At 28.0% G+C, this 23,184-nt stretch overlaps 1 protein-coding gene across 2 annotated transcripts; it reads left to right on the forward strand.

Moving 5' to 3' along the window:
• Window positions 1–353: 353 nt before the first annotated feature.
• LOC149055632 (nose resistant to fluoxetine protein 6-like) lies at window positions 354–15,313 on the forward strand. 2 transcript variants are annotated; one of them, XM_089225446.1, is made up of 13 exons: window positions 354–1,084; window positions 5,831–6,054; window positions 6,354–6,571; window positions 9,152–9,243; window positions 10,370–10,554; window positions 11,339–11,502; window positions 11,632–11,800; window positions 11,975–12,168; window positions 12,456–12,597; window positions 12,671–12,860; window positions 13,261–13,403; window positions 13,526–13,635; window positions 14,955–15,313. In XM_089225446.1, exons 1-13 carry the CDS (start codon window positions 736–738, stop codon window positions 15,043–15,045), a joined length of 2,271 nt encoding a protein of 756 aa, XP_089081572.1. In that variant the 5' UTR covers window positions 354–735; the 3' UTR covers window positions 15,046–15,313. The 2 variants fall into 2 exon arrangements, 1 of the variants encoding a protein (XP_089081572.1); XR_016191350.1 differs by lacking the exon at window positions 13,261–13,403.
• Window positions 15,314–23,184: the final 7,871 nt, after the last annotated feature.

Genomic DNA, 23,184 nt, shown 5'->3' on the forward strand with positions numbered 1-23,184 from the left:
TTGAATGCTTGTAGGTTAATTAGTTAGTCAAAATATGTTCAAATATGCACATGTTCAAAAAATTATAATTAGGGCTTGGATGTTTATGCACATAAAAGTTAAAACCAATGTAATAGGTATAACCAATACACCGGTAATATTGCATGATGGTTATACTATAGTTACCGACATAATAATTTTATATGTTAACATTTTTGATTGTACAATGAACATAGACATACAAACATAATAAAGATGGTCGAATACGCATAGGTAAGTACGTCACCGGGAAAGAACATATAATATCACCGTAATATATATCAAACGTATAATATAATATAAACGTATATCCTACTACTCCTCGCAGTCTCATAGTAAACGCCGACCGTCGTTCAAGTCTATTATACTGCAGGACGGACGACGATCGCAATATTAAAAACTTAAAACGCGGAAAATCGCACAGCCGTCTGTAAAGGATAAATAATATGTTCGTTGTCGCGTCGTTTTAGGGTTTTATTATCATTGAAAATAATAATCGTACACAATAGTGCATGATACGAAACGATTTTTATTTTGCACTTACGTGTTTCGCGCGTGGACGGTCGTTGTATATAGGCTATTCATTTCGTTTCGTTTTGTTTTTTCCTTTAAGCGGTACGTACCGTACCAGTCGACCGCATTTTATTGTATAGCATTTATCGAACGACTTTATACACAGCAAATCACAGAAGAATCAAAAAAATAAAAATAATCGCCATGTTTTCGCACTCGGCGTTGCGATGGTCGACGTCGACGGCATTGCTTTTGACACTGGCGTTGGCCGAGTTCGACGGTCAAGTTCGTCGGGACGGCGACGTTCTGTTACCGCAACCGCAGTCGATACAATTACCGGCGCTCAACGGCTCCAGCGCGGCCTTTTCGGGTAACGATCAGATGGCATCTGCGCCGAAGGACGACGACGTTTATCCCGAGTCGTGGGTCTCCGATTTGTTTTACCGAGCGTTGGCTAATTTCACCATACAGCGTGTGGGCAACTCCGCTTGTCAGCGACAGGTGGACATGTACGTTAGAAACTTACGGAATTTCACCGATTGGGCCGTCAGAAGTGAGTTAACACGAATTATGAAAATAATAAAATATTACTGTGTAATAATATATACACCAAATGCCGTGACTGAAGAACCGTTGTTAATTCATCGTGGTTCGGAACTCGTACCGCAAAAAACATTACGCGCTTATATAATTATTTTTCTTTATTTAATATTATTATTATTATTATTTACCGAACATTAATTTGAAACAACTTGAGAAGTTAAGTATTAATTATTCGTTACAATAACGTGGTATCATAAGATAGTTTAATCTTTATTTTGTATCCGAGGTATTTCGATTATAGTTTGTGAAATTGTGGAAGTATATTTTGTATTATGTGCATTGTACCATACATAATAAAAAAAAGGTTTATTTCTGATACTGATGATATTATTGTCATTCATGGCTGAACAATATAGTAAATTAAAAAAAAAAAAAATGATAAATTTAGTGCAAATAGCTAATATATTTAGGCATGTAGATATTTAATATTTACAAGAGTCTACATCAAAACTAAAAGATATGCATAATACGTACTTAGGTATAGGTAGGTACAACAACCAGATTACAGAAACTTAATAGTCTTTTACTATTGATAGTCAATACTCAAAACAATAATAATGTTACCGACAGACAAGAGAATTGTGCAAAATATATTTTATTGCCTTACTGCATTTTATTATGTGTCACGCCTATATTCTAAATATATATATTCAATAATTATAATAAGTGCTATTGGAGTGTATACAATATGGCTGAATCCATCGCACCCACCTCGGTGGCGTAAACTAACCTTGTACCTATATTATGTTGTTATTTTTAATTAAAAGAATAGTTAAAGGTTGTAACAAAACCTATTATTATGAGCTATAGGTGATTTTAGGATGATTTTAGGGTGCTTATATTTTTTATATAACTGGTAGAAATAAATTGATAATAAAGATTTTTTGAGATTTTATGAAAATATAAATACCTTTAGGACCATATTATAACATGAATAGAATTTAGCATTCAAATTTCAAAATTCCAATGTTGTATACATTTATATTATACAAATAAATTATTGTTATGTAATTTGCTATAATATAGGTAATGCAAATATTATTGTATTTACGCGAAAATGATGCCCCAATTTTTATCTAACCTTTGTTAATAAGCATTCGTGTTGTTTACGCATGACGTCATGAAATCGCATCGTCAGACAGCACGTATCTAAAATAATATATGCATGGTACTTCGTACGAATAAAATATTTGTTTATCGCACAAGTAGTAAAAATCCATAAATAAAAAAGTAATATTATTTTTCAGTTGTTCTTATTATTTCCGTAGTATTAAAAATTGTTTTAGGGTTCCTATAGTTTGCCATAAAGGAATAACGATTAAAAATTAAAATGAACTAAAGAGCAATGATGAATAATATTATGCTTTTCAATTTAAATATCAAACCAATTCATCATAATAATTGATAACTCCTGAACTGAAATAAAAATGTGAAAATATCTCACAATAAAATTTTTACAAATTCAAATAAAAATACATAAGATTAAACTCGTAAAACATGACTTATATTTTATTTAAGCTCTGAAGTAATTTATTGTCTGACAACAATTTTTATATCATCAAAATGATTCTTTTATGAAACTATATTTTCACACAATTAAAATAATTAGTTTTATAGTAATAATTATAGTTAATTATTAAGGATTTTTAAAAACCTACTGCCTTACATTGGTTTACACTGGTTTCATGCTCGTATCTATTAGTAGGTACGACTATAGTCAGGTTACCACTAGCAAGTCTTTTTCCACCTAATAAGTGATAATGTGAACTAGATAAAAAAAAAAATAATAATTTTCAAACGTACGGGTTTGAATTTATAACCTTTATGTTTCATATTTGATAATATTATACTTGCCATTATTATAATTTGAAAAACATGTTACCGATGAAAATATTTACAAAGTACCAATGTGATATTTGTCAAAAAACACACATTTGACACATGGGTGGGTATGTGCAGTATGAACATGTAAGGTCTTAGCTTTGGCAGTTTTGGCATTGTGGTATTTGTCATTCTTTAATGAGGTTCTTTTAATGTTACTTTTGTGTGCAAAATAGAAATAATAGAGAAGATATCGGTATCGCTTTTTTTCCATTAGGGTCGAAGTCAACAAAGAACATAGAGAACTAAGTTTCAGTTTGATTATGATCATATAATTTTATTATGATTTGAAAAAAATGATACCGATGAAAATTTTTACAAAGTACCAATCTGGTATGTGTCGAAAAAACTAAATGTATTCTAAAGTAGTGAGATCTATATACATAATTAAACTTAATTTACTTGTTACGAGAGCATACTTTGATAAAAAAAATAGGCCTTAAAAAAAGTTACACAACTTGCGGCAAAAATAAATTTAAAGAAATTAAATATCAGTAGTTTAGATTTAATTTATAAAGGTATAACATGTTACTATTTATGATATTGCTAATTCTACGCAACAAATCAAAATGCTTATAGTTGTGAAATAAAATTGAATAAATTGAATAAAATATTGATTTAAATATTAGAATATAATGAATATTTTCGGCCGATGACGGGTAAATCATAACATCAATAACAGTGGAGTTTAATAAACATCGTGACTCAAGACTCATTACCTATTCAAATAGTACGCATTTACCGAAAATGAAAACAATAATATTGTTCAAGTCATACTTATACGTAATTAAACATATTATTCCATGGACATCATTCGGAAGATAATATAATGAATAAAATAAACCTACTATTACATGTGTTGTCGTTAATGATCAATGTGGTTGTAAGGAATAAGTTCTCTTCAAAATATTCCAGTATTTTCTTGGGATTTTTGTACAAATCTACATAGACTAAATGCAATATTGACTGCATATTATAAAAATAAAGACATTTAAAAACCATAGTGACGTAGCCAAGATTTTGGATTGTATGGTGGTGGAATTGGGGGGAGGGCATTTTTCCTCGGTTGAAAATTATGAAAAAATAATACATGATTTCTCATATTATATTAGATAAAGTCAAATTTAATTTCAAAAACCTGTTTTAAACAAAGTTGTTATGCTGAGAAATAATTTTGTTAATTGACATGACGTATAAAATAACTTAACAATATCAAAATAATTTATTTATATTTATTCTTGAAAAACATGCAAATATTATTATTGGTATACAGAGTATTACAGTTGGATAACAATTATCCGTTGACCTGGTGGTATTTTTTGTATATCGGCAAATATCGATATTCATATGGGCAATAAACTTCCTATAGGTATTAAGTATTTTTTAATATTTGAACGCATACCGGTATACCGTTATTTGGTAATTAGCTACTGTTTTAATGAAAAAACCATATTGTCGAAAAAACCGTTTATATCGGTAGTAAATAAATACTGAATACCGGTAGTATAATTATTCAAATGTATGTACTTATATTATAAACACTATAGTTGTTTACAATAACCGTATATTATATCTAAAATAAAAATTGATTATAATTTGTTATTGCATATTTGCATATTGTAATAAGTAATAATCGAAATTATACATAAGTACATTTTCTTTTGTATCTATGTATTATCATCAATATAGGAAGTGGCCAGTAGATATATCGAATGAAATAGTTTTAATTGATGTATCTAATTATTATATTCATATGAAAATATTGATGCCACATTTTTGATTTTTCATCTGTATGTAATTTTTTTTTTAGTTAAAAATTTAAATAAATAAACAATTTTAGTATTAAGATTTTAAAATGTATTAAATATAGAAGCTTCATATTAAGTTGTTCTCTCTACAATTAAATATTATCGAATATATATAGGCTCAATTTTTTAAGTTCAAATTCCTTTAATAATTTTAGTTATTTTAGGTTAATACATTTCATAATTACGTATATTATTATTTTCTATGTACTGCTTACAACTGAACAAATTATCCATTGGCCATTTTAATTCATAAGAACACAGGTAGAGCTCGATACTATGACATTGTATGATTCCACATTTTAAGTCGTTGGTACAAGATACAACATGCTTAATTGTTAGCACTTATATAATGTAATATATTTTATAATAGCCAATAAGTAAAGTACATTCTGGATAGGCGGACAACGTTCTGCAGTTACTTTAGTGGTTGATATTTATGATATTTATTCATTATCATCTGTCTGTAAGCCTCTTGACAATGTTTCATAATTCTGTAACATATAATACAGAAAATATAAATTAATTAGAGTTATTTTATTTTTAGATTGTAATTAGCTATCTGGAAGCCAGCTTTTAATACCCATGCGGCCATGCTTTAAGGCTTAATGCGAAATCAAAAATTAAGTGATATGTTATCTAAAAACATATGCGTTAAAATGTTTTTGTTAATTTTAATGGTTTGTTGGTGGTTATGAAGGGACGGGAGTATAGGACATGTATTAATTTATTCTGTCGTGTGAAATATTTCAAGTTCCTATTATTTAACTGCAATTACAATCGTCATAGTGTAAGCACATTTCAAACTCACTTTAGCCATTTATTTCAATAATTCGTAAAATATATTTAACAAACAATAATATAATACCAAGCAATAAGACAATATTTCATCGCAAAACAAAACGAAATTATATGAATTTCGTGATTAATCCATGGTTATACTGTAGTTTATAAGTGCAGTATGAACACGAACTGCTTATAATATACGATTAAAATGTATTATTTTTCAGTGTCCGAGTCTTGGAATCGACATCCCATTGGTATACTAGCAGGCAACAAATATCATATGGGTATTTATGACGAATGTGTTGAAGTTAATTATCCAGTAAAGGGCCAGTATTGTTTGTCCGAAATACATTTATTTCCACCAACGGGGAAAAATTACAGTTTTTTAAATGGAACAGAAAATATTAACGAAGTTGGCTACAACCATGCGTGGAAAACAGTACTCGGGGTACGTATATCGTATAGTTATATAAATTATAATACTTGAAAGTCGATCAAGAATTACTCATCTCTGCTGTTGTCAAACGTTGCGAACAATAATTACCAAATTATTAGTACGTTGACAGTATATAGAAATATCGAATAATAATAAATAGAATGTTTCGTATAAAACGTTGATTTGTATGCATCACATTAATTAATTGCTGTGGGATTTAATACCGAATTTGGACAAATGGAAACATCGTTTTACCATGACGAACGAACGTCGTAGATCCGATCATTGATACGAATTGGTAATTTTTTCAGTGGGTCGATTCTCCGGATCGAGTCAAACGAAACAGTTTGAGTTTAGGGATATGTATACCGGATTCTTGTACAGCTTCAGATCTACAGGCATCGTTGCAAAACGAATTGGATAAGGTGTTTTTACCAGAGAAGTTCAAAGCTGTCGTTGAAGTGGACCCGATACTGTGTAGTGTGAGTGGAGATATGTATCCTAATGACACGGCTTATTTTGTTACCAGGTAATTCGATAATAACTTGAACATAAGCAATATTTTCGTTTCAATAGTACAGTAGAATCTCATTAATCTGGACCCCATTTGTCCGGACTTCGCTTGATCCGGACAGTTGTCTAATATTACGAAAAGTACGCAGTATATATGCCGCAGATTAAAATAAACATAGTAGTTATCACGTTTTAACAGAAGAAGAGATTTTTGAAAGCCTCACCACTGCAGAAAACTCTGAAACGGGTGAATATACGAACAAGATGAAGTATACGATAGTATCAAGTCTAAGCTAAAACTTGGTGAAATTAAAGACCGTCTAAATATTGTCCCTAAATATGTTGAGATAACGACGATGAAAACATATCTGTATATTACAAACATTTGAGACATCTGCGTGAATTATTAATACGGGAAATAAATGCGAAAGGAAGACAACAAAAGACTTCCAGTTTTTTCAAACCAGATAATGAAAGTGTGCCTAAATATAAAATAATTATGATTACATGCGTTACGTTGATATGTAATGTTTTAGCTGTATCTAATTCTAATATTATGTTGCATTGTTGCAATATATCATACATAGTAATTAGTTTAATTTAATATTCTTAAATCTATAATAGAGACATGTTTTTCGGTTATTTTGTCTAATCCGGACTTTCATTAAATCGGACAACCTAGAGCCCTTATTAGTCCGGATTAATAAGGTTCTACTGTATATAGGTATAGAAACACTCACCATTCTGATTTCCGTAAAATAAATATAGTTCCAGCCTAAAGTTTAGAATATAACTCTGGCGTCTCTAGTGCACTATACTAAATACTAAACTGTTTTGATCAATTAGTCCTCTAAATGAGGCAAAAAAGACAATTAACCGTAATAAGGATTGCCTGCGTATTGTTAAAAGCGGACACGTACATCTATTATATTCTATAGCGTTGAATACAATTATAGAAGATTGCATTGTGAATTTTCATGTACTGGTGTGTACAGTGAAACAAAATATTAACTAGGCCACATTTATTTGGCAAGTACTTAAAATAATATGTCAGTTTTGCTGTAAAAAGCCAATCAAATTTGGTATTTATTAGGTATTGGTAAAACAGTTTGATGATAATATTTATTTATTCAAAATAAGTCAACGATATAGTTTATCAAGATTGTATTCATGTTTGTAAATAAAATTCATTTGTACGTAACAGAAAATGGTGACCGTGACATTGATAAAAAAAAAAACATTGACAATAAACTAGAAAATATTACATGTACCTACTTCCATTCAAACCGGTTAAGCATAATGAAATCGCATTCTTAAGATTATATGGTTTGTTTTGTTTACAAGCTCAGTTTACGGTTTATGATCAAATATAGATATATGAACATTAAAAATATTTTAGATTCGAAGTGCAGAAATGTATGATTGACGTGCAAAATCACTTCTTAAAATAGAAAAATGGATTCTGAAAGAAAAATTAATCTGGTTGCTTTTTATAGCGTTAAAAGTAGAAATGTCCCAAGATAATCTGGGGAAAAAAATAATAACGATAAAACAGGAATATTTGAAGAGTACCGTAAAACCATAAAAAAAGTGTTTTTTTTAAATAATGTATATTTCAAAATTTTATAAAATACATTTTGTTCAAGCACTTTCAAATTATAAAATGTTGAAAACATTTTTATTCTTTATGAGGCACATATATACAGAATGATTCATTTAAGTGGGTACACTAGTTATCTAGAAAAGTATTAACTATTTTTAAACTTCTAGGTTTATGTTTTTCTTAAACCATAAGATACTTTGATTTTTTGTTTTACCCTTATATTTATTGGTGAAACCATTTTTAATTTTTGATTTTAAAATGGTAACATATAAAATAAAAATATTATGTCAATCGTTTTCGGAAGTATAAAATGTTCGTAAATTTACCAAACAAAAACAAATCCAATTTTCTTTATCATAACTGATCGAAAAAATGCTATTTCATAACTACTAAAATATGGCCACGAATAATAAATTAATATGTCGAAAAAAAACAATTTTTAACTGACTTATTCAAAATAATTCCATGATATGCATTTTAAATTATTGAAAGCATGTATACAAGGTGAATCGTTTAAGTGGGTACACTTACACTATTCATCTCGAAAACTATTAACTTTAAAAAAAAAATTTTATTCAAACTATTCTAGGTCTATGTTTTTCTAAAACCGAATAATATTTAAATTTTCTTCAACCCTATATTAATTTATGAAACCACTAAAAACTTTTATTTGCAAATGGTAACATATAATAAAAATATCATGAAGTTAATAAAACCATTCTTATTATGAATTTACGTGTTTATATTTTTATGTTTCGTTGATTGGTTTGTGAGATACAGACTATCTCTAACCAACCTAGAAATAATCAAATAAAACACAAATACCTAATTAAATTTAACAAATGTGAACGTTTAATAGTTTTAATATCTTTTTGACGAAAATATTGTACTTCAATTCGATATTATAATATGTTATTTGTTTCAGAAAAAAATGTATCATATTGTGTGTTATCATAATGATTTGAAAATAATATTGTTGTTTTTTTTATTTAGTGCATTTTTTGTAGTACTTGTTTTGTTCTGTTGTGGTGTGACCGTTTGGCATTTCATAAAACTATCGAGTCAAGAAAATAAAACCTTATCTGGTGAGTGAGAGTGACATAAATTTATAACCAATTGTTACATGATATCAAATGTTCGAATACCTATGCGTATGTTATACTTAATTTCAGATATCAGTTATAAGCAGGAAAAGGAATTTTGATTTATTTTGATTTACAATAAAAAAAATAAAAAAATAAAACCATAGTAATGATGTGGTATTAAAATTTATCTTCCCGTGTAAAATTATACATTTTTTAACGATTGTAGTTGTAAGGGAGGGTGCAAATAGAGGTATATAAATCCATTGCAGACCGTGTTTATGAAAACCTATACGTTTATACAATATCATTTTTATTTTCATTTTTTATTTATTGTAAATCAAAATGTTTCAGCACATTATAAGCTATTATACATACGATAAGAAACTTTAGTATAGATTTGTACTTACATTTATAAAATAGAAATTTAGAATGTAACCCTATGGACCTGTTTTAAAAAAAATTCAAAGTCATAGTGTTTGCAATGAACATTAATTAATATATCCTTAATTAATTTTTAAAATACTGATGCATTAAAAATGTTTTTATTTTCAAAGTTCTGAAAATCTATAATGCAAGCATATTATAATGTGTTATAATATGCAGTGGCGCAGGTATTTTGAGATCACTTGCAGTTAAAAAAAAATTACCCATTAATTTATTTTTATTTAAATATAAATATTCTTGCTGCTCTTAAAAATGTATACTTATTTTAATCAGTTATGCCCACTTATTAATCACTTTAGTCCTTGGAAATTAATTATTATAGAATGCAGTCCATATTATGAATTTATAAATTTCCCTGTGACACCAACAATTCTTCCTCACCAATCATCTCGGGAGCACATAGGTTGAAGTTCTTACTAACCTATCTATTTGTGCGCCTGTGGTTGTATTTACGAACCTTTTCAACGCATTTTGAAAATAATTATCATATTATTTCTATGAAAGAAATATCAAAATCAGTAAATATAAAATACAAAATAATCTTTAAAAATTAGGATAAACATAGCATAATTTTATAACAAGAGTAATCACTATAATCAAAGTGACAACTAATAGTTTTGCACAATCGTGTAAAAAATTATTACATTTAGTGGTATAACTTGTCACCTATTTCATTTTACAGATGATGAATTTCTCATTTCATTTTCATTCATCAATTCAGTAAAGGAATTATTAAAATATGATAAAACAAACGAATTAAATTTGCTGAATGGTTCGAAAGTGACAACTATGCTATTCATTTTATTTGGTCACAGATTCATGTATTTAGCAGGAAATCCTATGATTCATCCTAGATTAATTGAAAATGTGAGTTAAATTTTTTTAATTATAAAATAAGACGTGTAAAATACTTATTTATCTATATAATCATATGTGTAATTTATGAACTAATCCATTTCACTTTTACTTCATTACACCTTACATCACGTATAAAGAACCATGGGTGGTTTTTATCTATGTCGAGTATGAACATCTTAATCGAAAATTAATTTCGATCCCGACTATTCGAATTATTATCAAATGAACCTACTCTGTCGTATATTTTTTGATAAGTAATATAAATTCGTGAATTTACAATGTGGATTCACAGCCACGTTGCATCACAGGAAATACATATGCAAATATAAAATGTAGATAATATTGCTTGAAATTACCAAAAATTTAGTATTTTTAGACCAATAGTTTTCATTTAACAATATACCCTTCGAATAACAAAATATAAATATATTATCATTGAGTATAGATAGTAATTATATATATATATATATATATATATATATATATATTAATAATATATTATATATTATTATATATTATATATTTAATAATATATTTTTACTATCTATACTCAATGATATTATTATAAACTGAAAAAAGCTTATAAAATAAGGATTTCAATTATAATTACAAATATATTATTTTGGACAAACTTCTATTACATTTCAATATCTGTTACATATTTAGTTGATTTTACTAAATATTTTCTACACTTATTTTTTTTTAAACTATTATATTACTTAAACTATGTTCAAATATATATTTGTACAACAGTAATAAATACCATTAATTAAATTGATCATAATAATTATAGATATACAAAAATGGACCAGATATATTATTGACTAGTATGAATCTAGTTGATCCATTTTTCTTCATAAGCGGTTATATCCTGTACATGACAGTATCACCGATTTTCCTAAAAAAAGGATCAGCATGTATAAAGCTTGCGTCACCGATTATCTACCGAATATTAAGGTAAAATGATTTTGTCATACATTGTTAAATCAAATGGATATTTTATGGTTATTATTAGGCCATAATACCTGGGCATAAGGAAAATATTTGATATCAACATAAGTCACGATCCTAATTTTATAATTTTAGAATGTTACCGTCTTATTGTGCGGTGATGATGATCACTGCTAATATCGTACCTCATCTCGGCGACGGGCCACTTTGGCCTAAAAATGCTTGGGCCGAAGCCGAAACGTGTAAAAAAAACTGGTGGACCAATTTGCTTTTTATAAGTAATTTTATAGACGCCAAGTACGAAGTAAGACTTTGAAGATATGATTATATACTTACATATATATTTCTAACCTTTAATTAGAAATAAACATTTTAGTTCAAAAGAAATTAATGTTATACAAAAGTTATATGTTAGCCTAACTATTTAAGCGTACCTACCTATAATAACTATTTAATATTAATTACGTTCTATTAACAGTGCCTCATAGTGAGCTGGTACATATCGTGTGATATTCAATTTTTCATAATTGGAGTTATTGCAGTTTATGTTTATACGAAGAACATTAAATATGGAATTGGATTGCTCACTACTATTCTTATTGCGTCGATATGTACGCCATTTATTAGAACGATATTGACGAAAAGTGATGGAATACTTAAAGTGCACCTTCCGTGAGTAAACCCATTTGATAATATAGTACTCATTGGCCATAAATACAATAAATTTAATACGCATTTAACTATTTATGTTATTGAAAAGTGCTGAAATGCTTTAAATTTAATGAGTTTATTCTCAAGAATGAAAACATAATTGTTTTTTTAATACTGTTCGTTCAACACAAGTTCTTCTTGTTGTCTGTGTTATTAATACTCCGACATTTGAACGTTCCTGCAGAGGCCACTTATTAAACCGTTGAACTATAAAATTTAACATTCATTAAATACAAAACTAATTTCAGATTTTTAGAAAACCCTAGATATTCTACGACATTTAATGAGACTTACAGAGCTAGTTACATGCGAGCCACACCTTTTTTCGTCGGGATGGCAATGAGCTTAATCATCAATAAATTGAAAGAGAAAAAATTTAAATTACCACCGGTAAATATTGACTACAAGTTGATTATTCGTTTATGAATTTAAAACATATGGATCTTAAATTTTTGTGATTTAGATCGCCGTCTACGGTGGAACGTTTGTCATAAGTGTGATTTGTTTGTGGGTACAGTTTTATGGTGCTATATTTTATACGAGACATAGACCTTATTATCCATTAGAACAAGCTCTATATTCGACATCAAGCCATTTTACATGGACGATAATATGTGTGTGGGTCGTTTTATGCCATTTCACTACTGGTTACGGTAATTTGAATTTTATTTGTCACTTGGTATACTTTTACTTTATCTATTTAATCTCTTAGTCCTGTTAAGATACTATCCGTTATATTTAGTACTATGATTAAAATATTAAATACTACTGTTAAATTTTGATTGTTTGATTAAAAATTCAACGAAATCAAAGTGTTAAGAAATTAATGGGGACATTTATTAATTATTATTATACATTTATGTGTCCAAAACTCCAAACGAAATTTCGTTTTTATACCTATTTGTCATTTGAAAATATCAATGACATCACGTTATTATTGTTATTTTATCAAAACTTCAGAATTTGAGAAACAGATTTTAATATTATAAGCTCATGAAAGTCATTTAATTTTGAAAATTGATGGCATAAATTAAAATTTTTTTCTGATTATAGGTCTTTTATCAAACATTTTGGATAACAGATTTATTGTACCCTTGGGGAGGCTCTCATACTCCGTTTTCCTAGTGAACCTAATCGTTATGATGATTTCTCAGAGTTCTCAAAGAGTACCAAATTATTTATCAGGAAAAACATTGGTAAGATAAAAGATAATTTGGAACATCAAATAAAAAATATTAGAAAGTGGCTCAATGATTTGCATTGTACCCCGTAAAAAAATAATTTTACAAAAATATTGTTTTAATTCGTATGTTTTCAGTTGGATGCTGTGATATACGATACATTTAAAACTTATTTTATGAGCTTAGCATTATATATAACCGTTGAAGCACCGTTTGGAAATTTGATTAGACAAATGTTCGGGCGAGGGTAAGTCATTACTTAATTAATATTTTGGTTTGCTAAACAATATTTTCCCTTTCTAACCAGTGATTTTTTTGGGTGAAAACGTACCTTTCTCTTTTCAGCCGATTCACTTTTTGACCAAAATCATACCCTTATTTTTTTGGCCAACTCGCTTTTCGACCAAATTGAAATTAAATGTAAAGAAGTTATTTAAAATATAAGGATATCTATAAATTAATATTATTTTTGTGTTAGTATGTGACAATAATGTATAATATTATATAAAATTATAAAATAAAAATATACAATTGTTGTCATTGTAAATAATGTGCATAATTATAACATATTACAAAAATAAGCTCATAGGTATATAATTGTTGTAAAATAATGGCAAATGTTAAAAAATGAATACAGAAAATTATATGAAATCTAAAAAACCAATATATTAACATTGTTTTTGTATTAATATTATACTTAATAATTATTGAAATTTATTTACTTTAAATTTATTACATACATTTTTGTTTTGGTCGAAAAGAGAATCAGTCTATTTTTAATTTAGTCGAAAAGTGAATCAGCTGAAAAGGAAAGGGTATGGTTTTCGTCGAAAACGGGTTTATCTATTTTTTCTGTCTTTCCACCCTTTTCTCTGCCACTCATATTTCGTTCAATGTACCTTACGTTGTGGAGTGTTCTTCATAATCGTGCGTAATTTTTGATGTCATAGCACAAACTACCACGAAATTCGTTATTAGTTAATAATTCATCCATATTGTTCATAATATTTTTATTTATTGCCTAATTCATAATTTACAAACCAACTATATTAGACAAACGGATATTTTCAAGGAGACAGTTTTAGGCAAATACAAAAACAACATACTTGTTGTTAATAATTATATTCTAGATAATAAAAATTTTTTATGCATAATTTTAAATAAAGGAGGACAAAGGAGGAAAGCGAGGCCGATCCACCTGGCTGCGCAACTGTTTCCTTTTAATACAAGTTTTTCAGATGCCAAAGTTTATAAATTCTCAATTACAAGGATTTTTTTTTTTTGATGAGCTAATTGTGATTATTAATTTATTTAAAGTGCTCATTTTAAAGATTATTATTTCTTTATTGAACAATAGTATTAGCACAAATTAGAACTTAATTCACTTTCAGAAAACTGGTTTTTATTATTTATGCCGAAGCACTTTAAATTAAATTATACTTGATTGATTTGTTGTGGTCAATCGTAATATTTGTTATTTTATTTATAAAATTAATATTTATAAATAATGATTATCTAGAATTTAAAAACATTATGTTTCAATAATCTTGATTTTATAATCTTCAGGAAAAATAATAACTCGTCCAGAAGAAACGAAATACCAGTTGAAAAAATTACAATTGAGGAAACTCCAAAAAAAGTTATGACTCATTTATAATAAGTGATAGAATAATAAAAAATAAACTGAATAGGTATTACCTATTATTATTACTAATTTATTTTTGTACATAATCTATAGGTATAATTACGTTTTTGTTAAATTTTAATACAATATTAAAGAATGATATTCAATTTATTATATTTTTTTTGTATGTCATAGTTTAATTTTATAAACTTGTATTGTAATTTTTTTTAGGTTTCTACTCAATTTGTATTATTTACGTATGTATATACTGTTATATAATATATTTTATGTACCTCAACAACTTTGAATATTATACTATAAAAAAATATCCAGTGATTCGTTCATTTTAGAGTTGATGTACATTGAACTTCGATCGACTTCATGTATCACTAGAAATCAAATCATAAGTTGCTCTTTTGTAATGGCAAGTTAATAGTTAATTGAAAATTGAATAAGTAATAGTGTAATCACAGGGCAGGACACGCTCAAAATATATGATTAATGATACATAATATTATTAATATTTTAAGTTGAATATTTTTTACAAATTGAACAAACTATTTCTGCAATTTAAACAATAATAATGTAAAAATGTAAGTTTTTATTATTAATATTATTGTATAATATAATACAAATATAAATTTGGTATCTGTGCCTGGTGTTGACAACGCTCATCACTTAACAACAATATTGCATAAATTACCATACAAAAGAAAATTAAGGCAAATATAATTCCACCAGCACCCGATAAAAAAAAATAAAAAAACAATTACAACGTTCACGATGTTGAATCCCACTGTAATGCTGAATTATGGTAAGTTATCGCAAGGAAATTTGAGTTATATGTTTTAAAATCAAATCTCCGCGGTGGGTGGTTCACCCGTGTCAATTTATTTAATATACACCTACATACTAATCTATTCTCAATATAACCTCAGGCTAAGATGACGTATGTACAACAAAAGAACAACAAATAGACGTCGACTTAAATAAATATAATAATTAATTGAAACGAGTAACTACTTTACATCGACCATAAAAACTATAGACCAAGGTTTTTCAGACCTGACGTGAACTTTTATGTGTATCCTAGGATTTACTGACAGTAGTCAGCGAGACGTAAGATTTACCGGCTAATCCTAGGTTTTACTGCTAATCGTACTTTTACGGTAACATATTTGTATATTGCAGGGGTGGCCACAACGAGGCTCGCGAGTCGCATGCGGCTCTTAAATCAATTTCGTGAGGCTCTTGAACCAAACTCAAACTAAAATTAAAAGTAATTAAATGTTCCTTCATTTGTTTTAAAATGAAATATGTAACTTTATTTTATAAACATTGCTTTACAATGTGTGGCTCACCTCGAATTAACTTTATAAATTTGCGGCTCTTTAAGTTAAGGTTAGTGGCCACCCCTTGCATATTGTAACGTGGCCAGGTAGTTTGATAACACGACAACTCCCGGCGCGATCTAGTACTGACAGAAATATATTATTCATTCTGACTTTGTGCATGCTTGATTATAAATTACATCCGTGGAAGTTGTTTACATTTTTACTATATACTATAACATATATACACATTACACCTACTACGATAATATAAAACTATTTCCATATATAAACATTTTGGTATTATATTATTATTATAATGTATAGTAAATCGGGTTGATAAGATTTTCATATTAATTTATTGGATTCTAATTTCTGCAATTTAAACGCAATAATAATGTAAAAAAGTATGTTTTTATTATTAATATTATTGTATAACATAATACAAATATAAATTTGGTATCAGTGCCTGGTGACAACGCTCATCACTTAAGAACAATATTGCATAAATTATCATACAAAAGAAAATGAAGGCAAGTATAATTCCACCAGTATCTGATAAAAAAAAAATAAAAATAAATGCAACGTTTACGGCGTTAAATCCCACTGTAATGCTCAATTATAGTAAATTGACGTGAAGAAATTTGAGTTATATGTTTTAAAATCAAATCACAGGGGTAGATGGTTCATCCGTGTCAATTTATTTAATATACGCCTACATACTATAACCTATTCTCAATATAACCTCAGGCTAAGATGACGTATGTACAACAAAAGAACAACGAATAGACGTCGACTTAAATAAATATAATAATTAATTGAAACGAGTAACTACTATACATCGACCATAAAAACTATAGACCAAGGTTTTTCTGACGTGAACTTATACTAATAATATTAAATAATAACGCGTGACGTATACGTATATACGTATATATTTTATTATTATCTGCCTTCGAGCGAATCGAACAACATGCGAGTCGTACCAGGATAAGCAGGTTTGTCCTGCTTTTGCCGCCATACTGTACGCTATGCAAATCTCACACGGGCAACAGTCCCACTGAAGTAGTCTTGGAAGACGTCCCACACCTATTCGAGTTTAATGCTAATTTAATGCTATTGTCTATTGTGTGTAAGTCCGTCACACACGAGCTGCGGCTTAGTAACAATTGTTTTGAGTGTTTCGCGAGGTAAGCAGTGATGGTCTTGAATCTTTTTTTCATTCGCTAATCGTTTTCGGAAGTGTAAATTTATGATGACGGACCAAACAAAAACAATCAAATAAAAACAAATCCAATTTACTTTGTCATAGCCGATTGAAAAAATGCTATTTTATAATTGCTAAAATATGGCCACGAACAATAAATTAATGGGAAAAGAACAATTTTTAACTGACCTATTCAAAATAATTTCATGATAAGCATTTTAAATTATTGAAAGCATGTATACAGGGTGATTTGTTTAAGTGGGTACACTAATCACCTTGAAAAGTACTAACTTTTTTTTTCAAACTTCTAGGTCTTTGTTGTTCTAAAACCGTATAATATTTAAATTTTGATGAATAAATAAAACCATTTTTATTATGAATTTATATGTTAATATTTTTATGTTTCGTTGATTGGTTTGTAAGATATAGCTCCTCAAAGTATTGATGGTTGAAGGAGGTATTATATAGTCTGTAGATGCGGCATTGTTTACACTATTTTTTCAGTTGTAAATATATGTGATATAATACGATAATGATACTACTACTAATAATAATGATATTACCGATATTCGGCGATACCTTTATAATTATTTATGGCCCTCATTAGATACCAGAATTGATTAAAATATATTATACCTATTAATTAATTAATGATAATACTAATGGAAAATCAATCTGTTGTGATAAACTGATACTAAAGATTAAAGGAAATAGTGAAATGTAAATTGTAAACCATGTGGGCAGCATAACACTAATTACTTAAATACTTAAATATTAAATGACTTAAATGTATACTCTAATTAATAATTAAACTAATTATTGTATGTTTCATACGTTATACCGTTAAGTATACCGACAAATTAAATTTCTTGAATAACATAATATACCTAACGCAATAGTTTCTGAATCATTAAGTTTTTCAAAAAAATTCCATTGATGGTATTTAATTTAAAAATTAAAATAGGTACATTTTACCTAAATTTAAATTTTTGATATTTTAATCAAAAATATAGTATTTAAATATTTTATATTATTAAGTGTGGTGCAAATTTGATAATATACCGACTTCTTGAAAAGCACAACGTTCATGCAAAACGTTTATTGGTAAGTTTTCTTAAAATACATAAGTACAACAATTAATTGTTATGATTAATACATTAATTTGTACACAGATTATTATGTATTAGCAGTTTTTATTTAAATGTTATTTTCAGTTAAATCAGTTTTGTTCATTCAGTTACACCATCAAATGTTTTCAAAGTTTGATAATACAAACGTTATTTTATTAAGTTTTTTTTAATAAGCATTGAAAGTTCGAATTTAGACAAAATACTTAAAAATCAAGATAATTTGCAAATGATTTTGAGTTAGTAATTCATAAAAATTTATTTTTTTAAATCTAAGTTCTGAAAATTAAATGTTAGATTCTTCGTGAGTTTGTCTACTTTAATTAAATAAAATATGTACCAGAAAGTCAGATAAAATTAAAATTAAGTCAGAGCGTTTGAATTACAAAATTGGATATTCACTCAATTTCTCTTATACCGATATTCTTATTTTGTTGTTATTAAAAAACGGATAACTGTAGACACTTGGAATTTATACCATATGTTTATTTTATTAATTTATATATTTTCAAAAATTTTCAAAATATTTCAACGATTTTCACGCGTGACAGTTTCCAGTACAGTGTTAAGTGTTTTAAATTTAATTTTAAATAAAATGGAAACAAAAACGGAATTTTATAATTTATTTTAGAAATTGTTGTCTGAAAAAAGAGAAGATAATTCATCTTATTTATCAGATGAAAAATATTTAAATATAATTAATGAATTGAAAGGCAACCATAAATCTCGTCGTTTAAATAAGTTTGAAATTATTAATATCGGAGGAGAAGAAAAACTTATAGCACCCGTCGAAAAAGGTAGTACTAATTTACTTTATTACGTAAAAAATAATGAATTATATATGATATACTAAATGAAATACACCTTAATATTGGTCATGGTGGTAAGCATCGAATGATGGCAGAAATAAAAAAAAAAAAAAAATACAAGAAGTTGTACTTATGTACTTAACATTTTGCGGACCGTGTCAAACAAAACTGTCATCTAAACGAAAAGGCCTTGTAGTTAAACCAATTATTTATTCAGAAATGAATAGTCGTTGCCAGGTGGATCTTATTGACATGCAATCGCAGGCCGATGGTGAATTTTGATTTATTATGGTTTACCAAGACCATTTAACAAAATTTGTTCAGTTACGGGCTTTAAAGTCAAAAACGGCCGAAGAAGTAGCGAACAATATTTTGGATATATTTTGTATTTTTGGAGCACCGGTAATTTTACAATCCGACAATGATCGAGAATTTGTCAATAAAATTATAAACGACTTAAAATTATGTGGCCTACGCTAAAAATCGTGCACGGTAAACCGCGCCATAGCCAAAGTCAAGGTAGCATGGAAAGGGCTTATCAAGATATACAAAATATGCTGATCACTTGGATGTCAAATAGTAGATTAGGTTATTAAAAATGAAAAATAAACTCATTTAAATTATACTCGTATTATGTATTTTATGGTAATTAGTAATTATTGTATCTTTTTTTTTGCATATGGTTAATTATGTATCTAAAATATATTTAATATTGCTAATAATTTAAAATGATTTCACATCATGCATGATGCAATTTTATAGTTGTTAAGACATTATCCATAAGTCCTTGGCTAATGTCATATTAACCGGTTAATGTTAATTAGCCGGCATTTAATAATATTCGTGGCGGGTAATGATAACAGATGGCTAATGTCGACATTATCCGAATGTTAACATTACCCGTGACATATATATATATATATATATATATATTTTAAGTAATTTACAATCTATACGACATATTATGTATACAATGAGCAAATTTGATAATAAATGGTAAGTGGCTGCAGGAGAATTTAACAATATTGCGGGCAGGCACTTGCAGCACCACCCGACGGGGTACACTTTTAGTATCGTGGGTTTTTATTATTTTTATTTTAGTAGGTCTCTAGGCCACTGACTTTTCAGTCTTTTACGTACATTAGGTATCAGGAAGTGTGGTGGAAGAAATGTGATTTATTAATGGGTTAAAATGCACGTTTTACTCTTAAGATATTATTGTTTAAATCTGTATGGTTAGGAAAAAAGTTGGGGTGTAGAACATCTGAGAAAACATTTATCTATGTCATCAACTATCTATAATTTGATTTAACTAGACTATATACCTAACTAGTTGAATATTTAATCAAACAATTGTATACAATATACATTTTTTGATTAAATATTTCATATTTAAATGTTATATCACGTCGAGTGTTACTGCTGGGTTGCTACTCACCTCACGCACTCATAAGTCATAATTATTGTAATTTCAGCTTATATGCTTATTGTATATATTATTACAGATTGTGTATTTTCTATGTAAAAAAAAAAAAAATTTAAATATTAATTTGCTTTGAATAATACTTTAATATTATAATGAGTAAAAATTAGCAATATCCAACCACGACGGGGCATACGTGACAATAAATGTTTAATTCCTGAATATTTCTCCAAGATATTCTCCTAATGTAAATTTTCCATAATTAAATTTTACTGATACGAATTTTCCAGATTATATTCTTCCCCACGTCATAAGAACATTCCTAACAAATATTTTCCCGAATCATACTAACAAACGAAAATGTTCCCGAAAATTACTCTTCGCCGTGACTATATATTATACTGCTTTATATATAGCTCATCTATGCACATGCACAAGTCATCAATGGCACATGAAAATCATTTTGTACTTACGAGACAATTAATAATGCCAATAATCTGGGAAAAAAATAATTATGTTTTTACACAATTTAAATTTTTAAAAATAATTTTAATTCGATTGCCTTTACTCTATGTTTTGCATGTAAATAAATTTCCAAAATGTTGGATAATTTATATAATATACTAATATGGTTCCTAATAATCATGAAAAGAACTTTTAATTTTCAATTAACAGCGAAGTGACGAGGCTTCGTATGTCACGCCAGCCTGTGGAACGGAGGTCAGGAACTGTTGTGGGCATAGGTGCAATTTCAACTTTTAACTTGGGAGAGGGGGCTGCTGAATATATTAAAAGACAATCAGGCATTTATAATATAGCATTTTAAAATTGTATGTTCTAGATTTTTTTTTTGGATGGACTATGCCCCCCTAGCCACCCTAAATTTGCGACTATGGTTCTGGAGTCTTGATCGGCTAACTGGACCCTGGAGTAGGAGTGCTATTTGGATGGCCGCAGTATATACTTTGGCTCCCCTATTTTTTTTTTTTTTTATAACTTATAAGCAATTTTCCAGTAGCATCAAATGAAAGATTTTTTTCTTTACTAAAAAAAGAGTAAACACTAAATTCTTATCTTAGATCTTCAGACTTAAATAGGTAACGAACAATTATACGATTTAATGATCAAAGTGTAAGAAAAAGAGGATGCTAACAAAATAAATTTAGATGAAACAGTAGATATAGATTTTCTTAACTAACAGTAGAAGGTATGTAAGCTAGAATAGCAAAATTAATTTTAAGAAAACTAATGTACACCCTATGCAATATTGTATTAAAACAAGTCGATAAATAGATGTAATATTTTTATTTTATTTGGAATAAATTGCATTGGCTAAACGTAGGAAACTATTCTAAATATTTTAAGATCTATAACAAAATACAGTTCATTTAAATATATCCTTCAAAAGTTAGATTTATAGTCTACAAGGTGACCCTATAGTATTACCTGTCTGGTTACTTATCGGTGTGTGAGTGTAGGATGGTACGAAAAATTACCTTGAAATTAACAAAATTTAATATAAATAAAAATACCTACTATAGAATTGTTATAGTATAAATTATATAATTATGACTTGTAATATACAATTATAAAACTGTGAACTTTATTTCCAAATTATTGGATCTGCATGTACGACAATAATAATAATTAGTATAAATAAGTATATTCTTACTCTAATAGGTTAATACCGGCAACCGGTATTTTAAGTCAATAAATGTCAAATACCGGCTGGGCCGGAAAAATATCGGCCGGTTGGCAACCCTAAGTCTTATGTAGCTATCAAATGACAAATAGTATATTACAATATACAATGATATTATGCACATAGGTAGTAACAATATATCTTTTGTATCGAATGTTACGACGATTTGAATCTACTGATAACTAAGTGGTGGGGGTGGCTTAATTACAACTTATTTCTAGGGAAGGGTGAAAAGTCTATTACATAAAATGTATATACTAAAAAAAATACTAAAAATCCCAAAATTAATATTTCTTTATTGTGATCATTGGATCACCAATGGTTCTCGGTAGTATTCTAAAGCTGCTGGAAAAAAAAATTTGAGTTATTATTATTTTTCACTCTGCTCTTTTATTTTTAAAGATAAGTATCCACTTTTGCTCTACGGTATGAGATTTAACCTCAGTGTAGAGCAATTTCTAATAATATTTCGCTGTATTTATTCGCTTAATGTATCAATGTACAACCCATCTACCTTTTACACTTCACAGTTTACAATGCAATATCTCTTTTCTGTCATATTTCATACTGATA

This window comes from Diuraphis noxia, unplaced genomic scaffold (genome assembly GCF_037042655.1).
Source record: "Diuraphis noxia isolate RWA-SAM2 unplaced genomic scaffold, SU_Dnox_SAM2 contig0004, whole genome shotgun sequence".
NCBI lineage: Eukaryota > Metazoa > Arthropoda > Insecta > Hemiptera > Aphididae > Diuraphis > Diuraphis noxia.

Bases quoted from the DNA above. Each gene is read 5' to 3' on its own strand.
- LOC149055632 (XM_089225446.1), top strand. From the start codon at position 736: ATGTTTTCGCACTCGGCGTTGCGATGGTCGACGTCGACGGCATTGCTT. The intron at 9,244-10,369 runs GTGAGTGAGAGT...TTCATTTTACAG, and splicing joins AGAAAATAAAACCTTATCTG to ATGATGAATTTCTCATTTCA. The intron at 11,801-11,974 runs GTAAGACTTTGA...TTCTATTAACAG, and splicing joins TTATAGACGCCAAGTACGAA to TGCCTCATAGTGAGCTGGTA.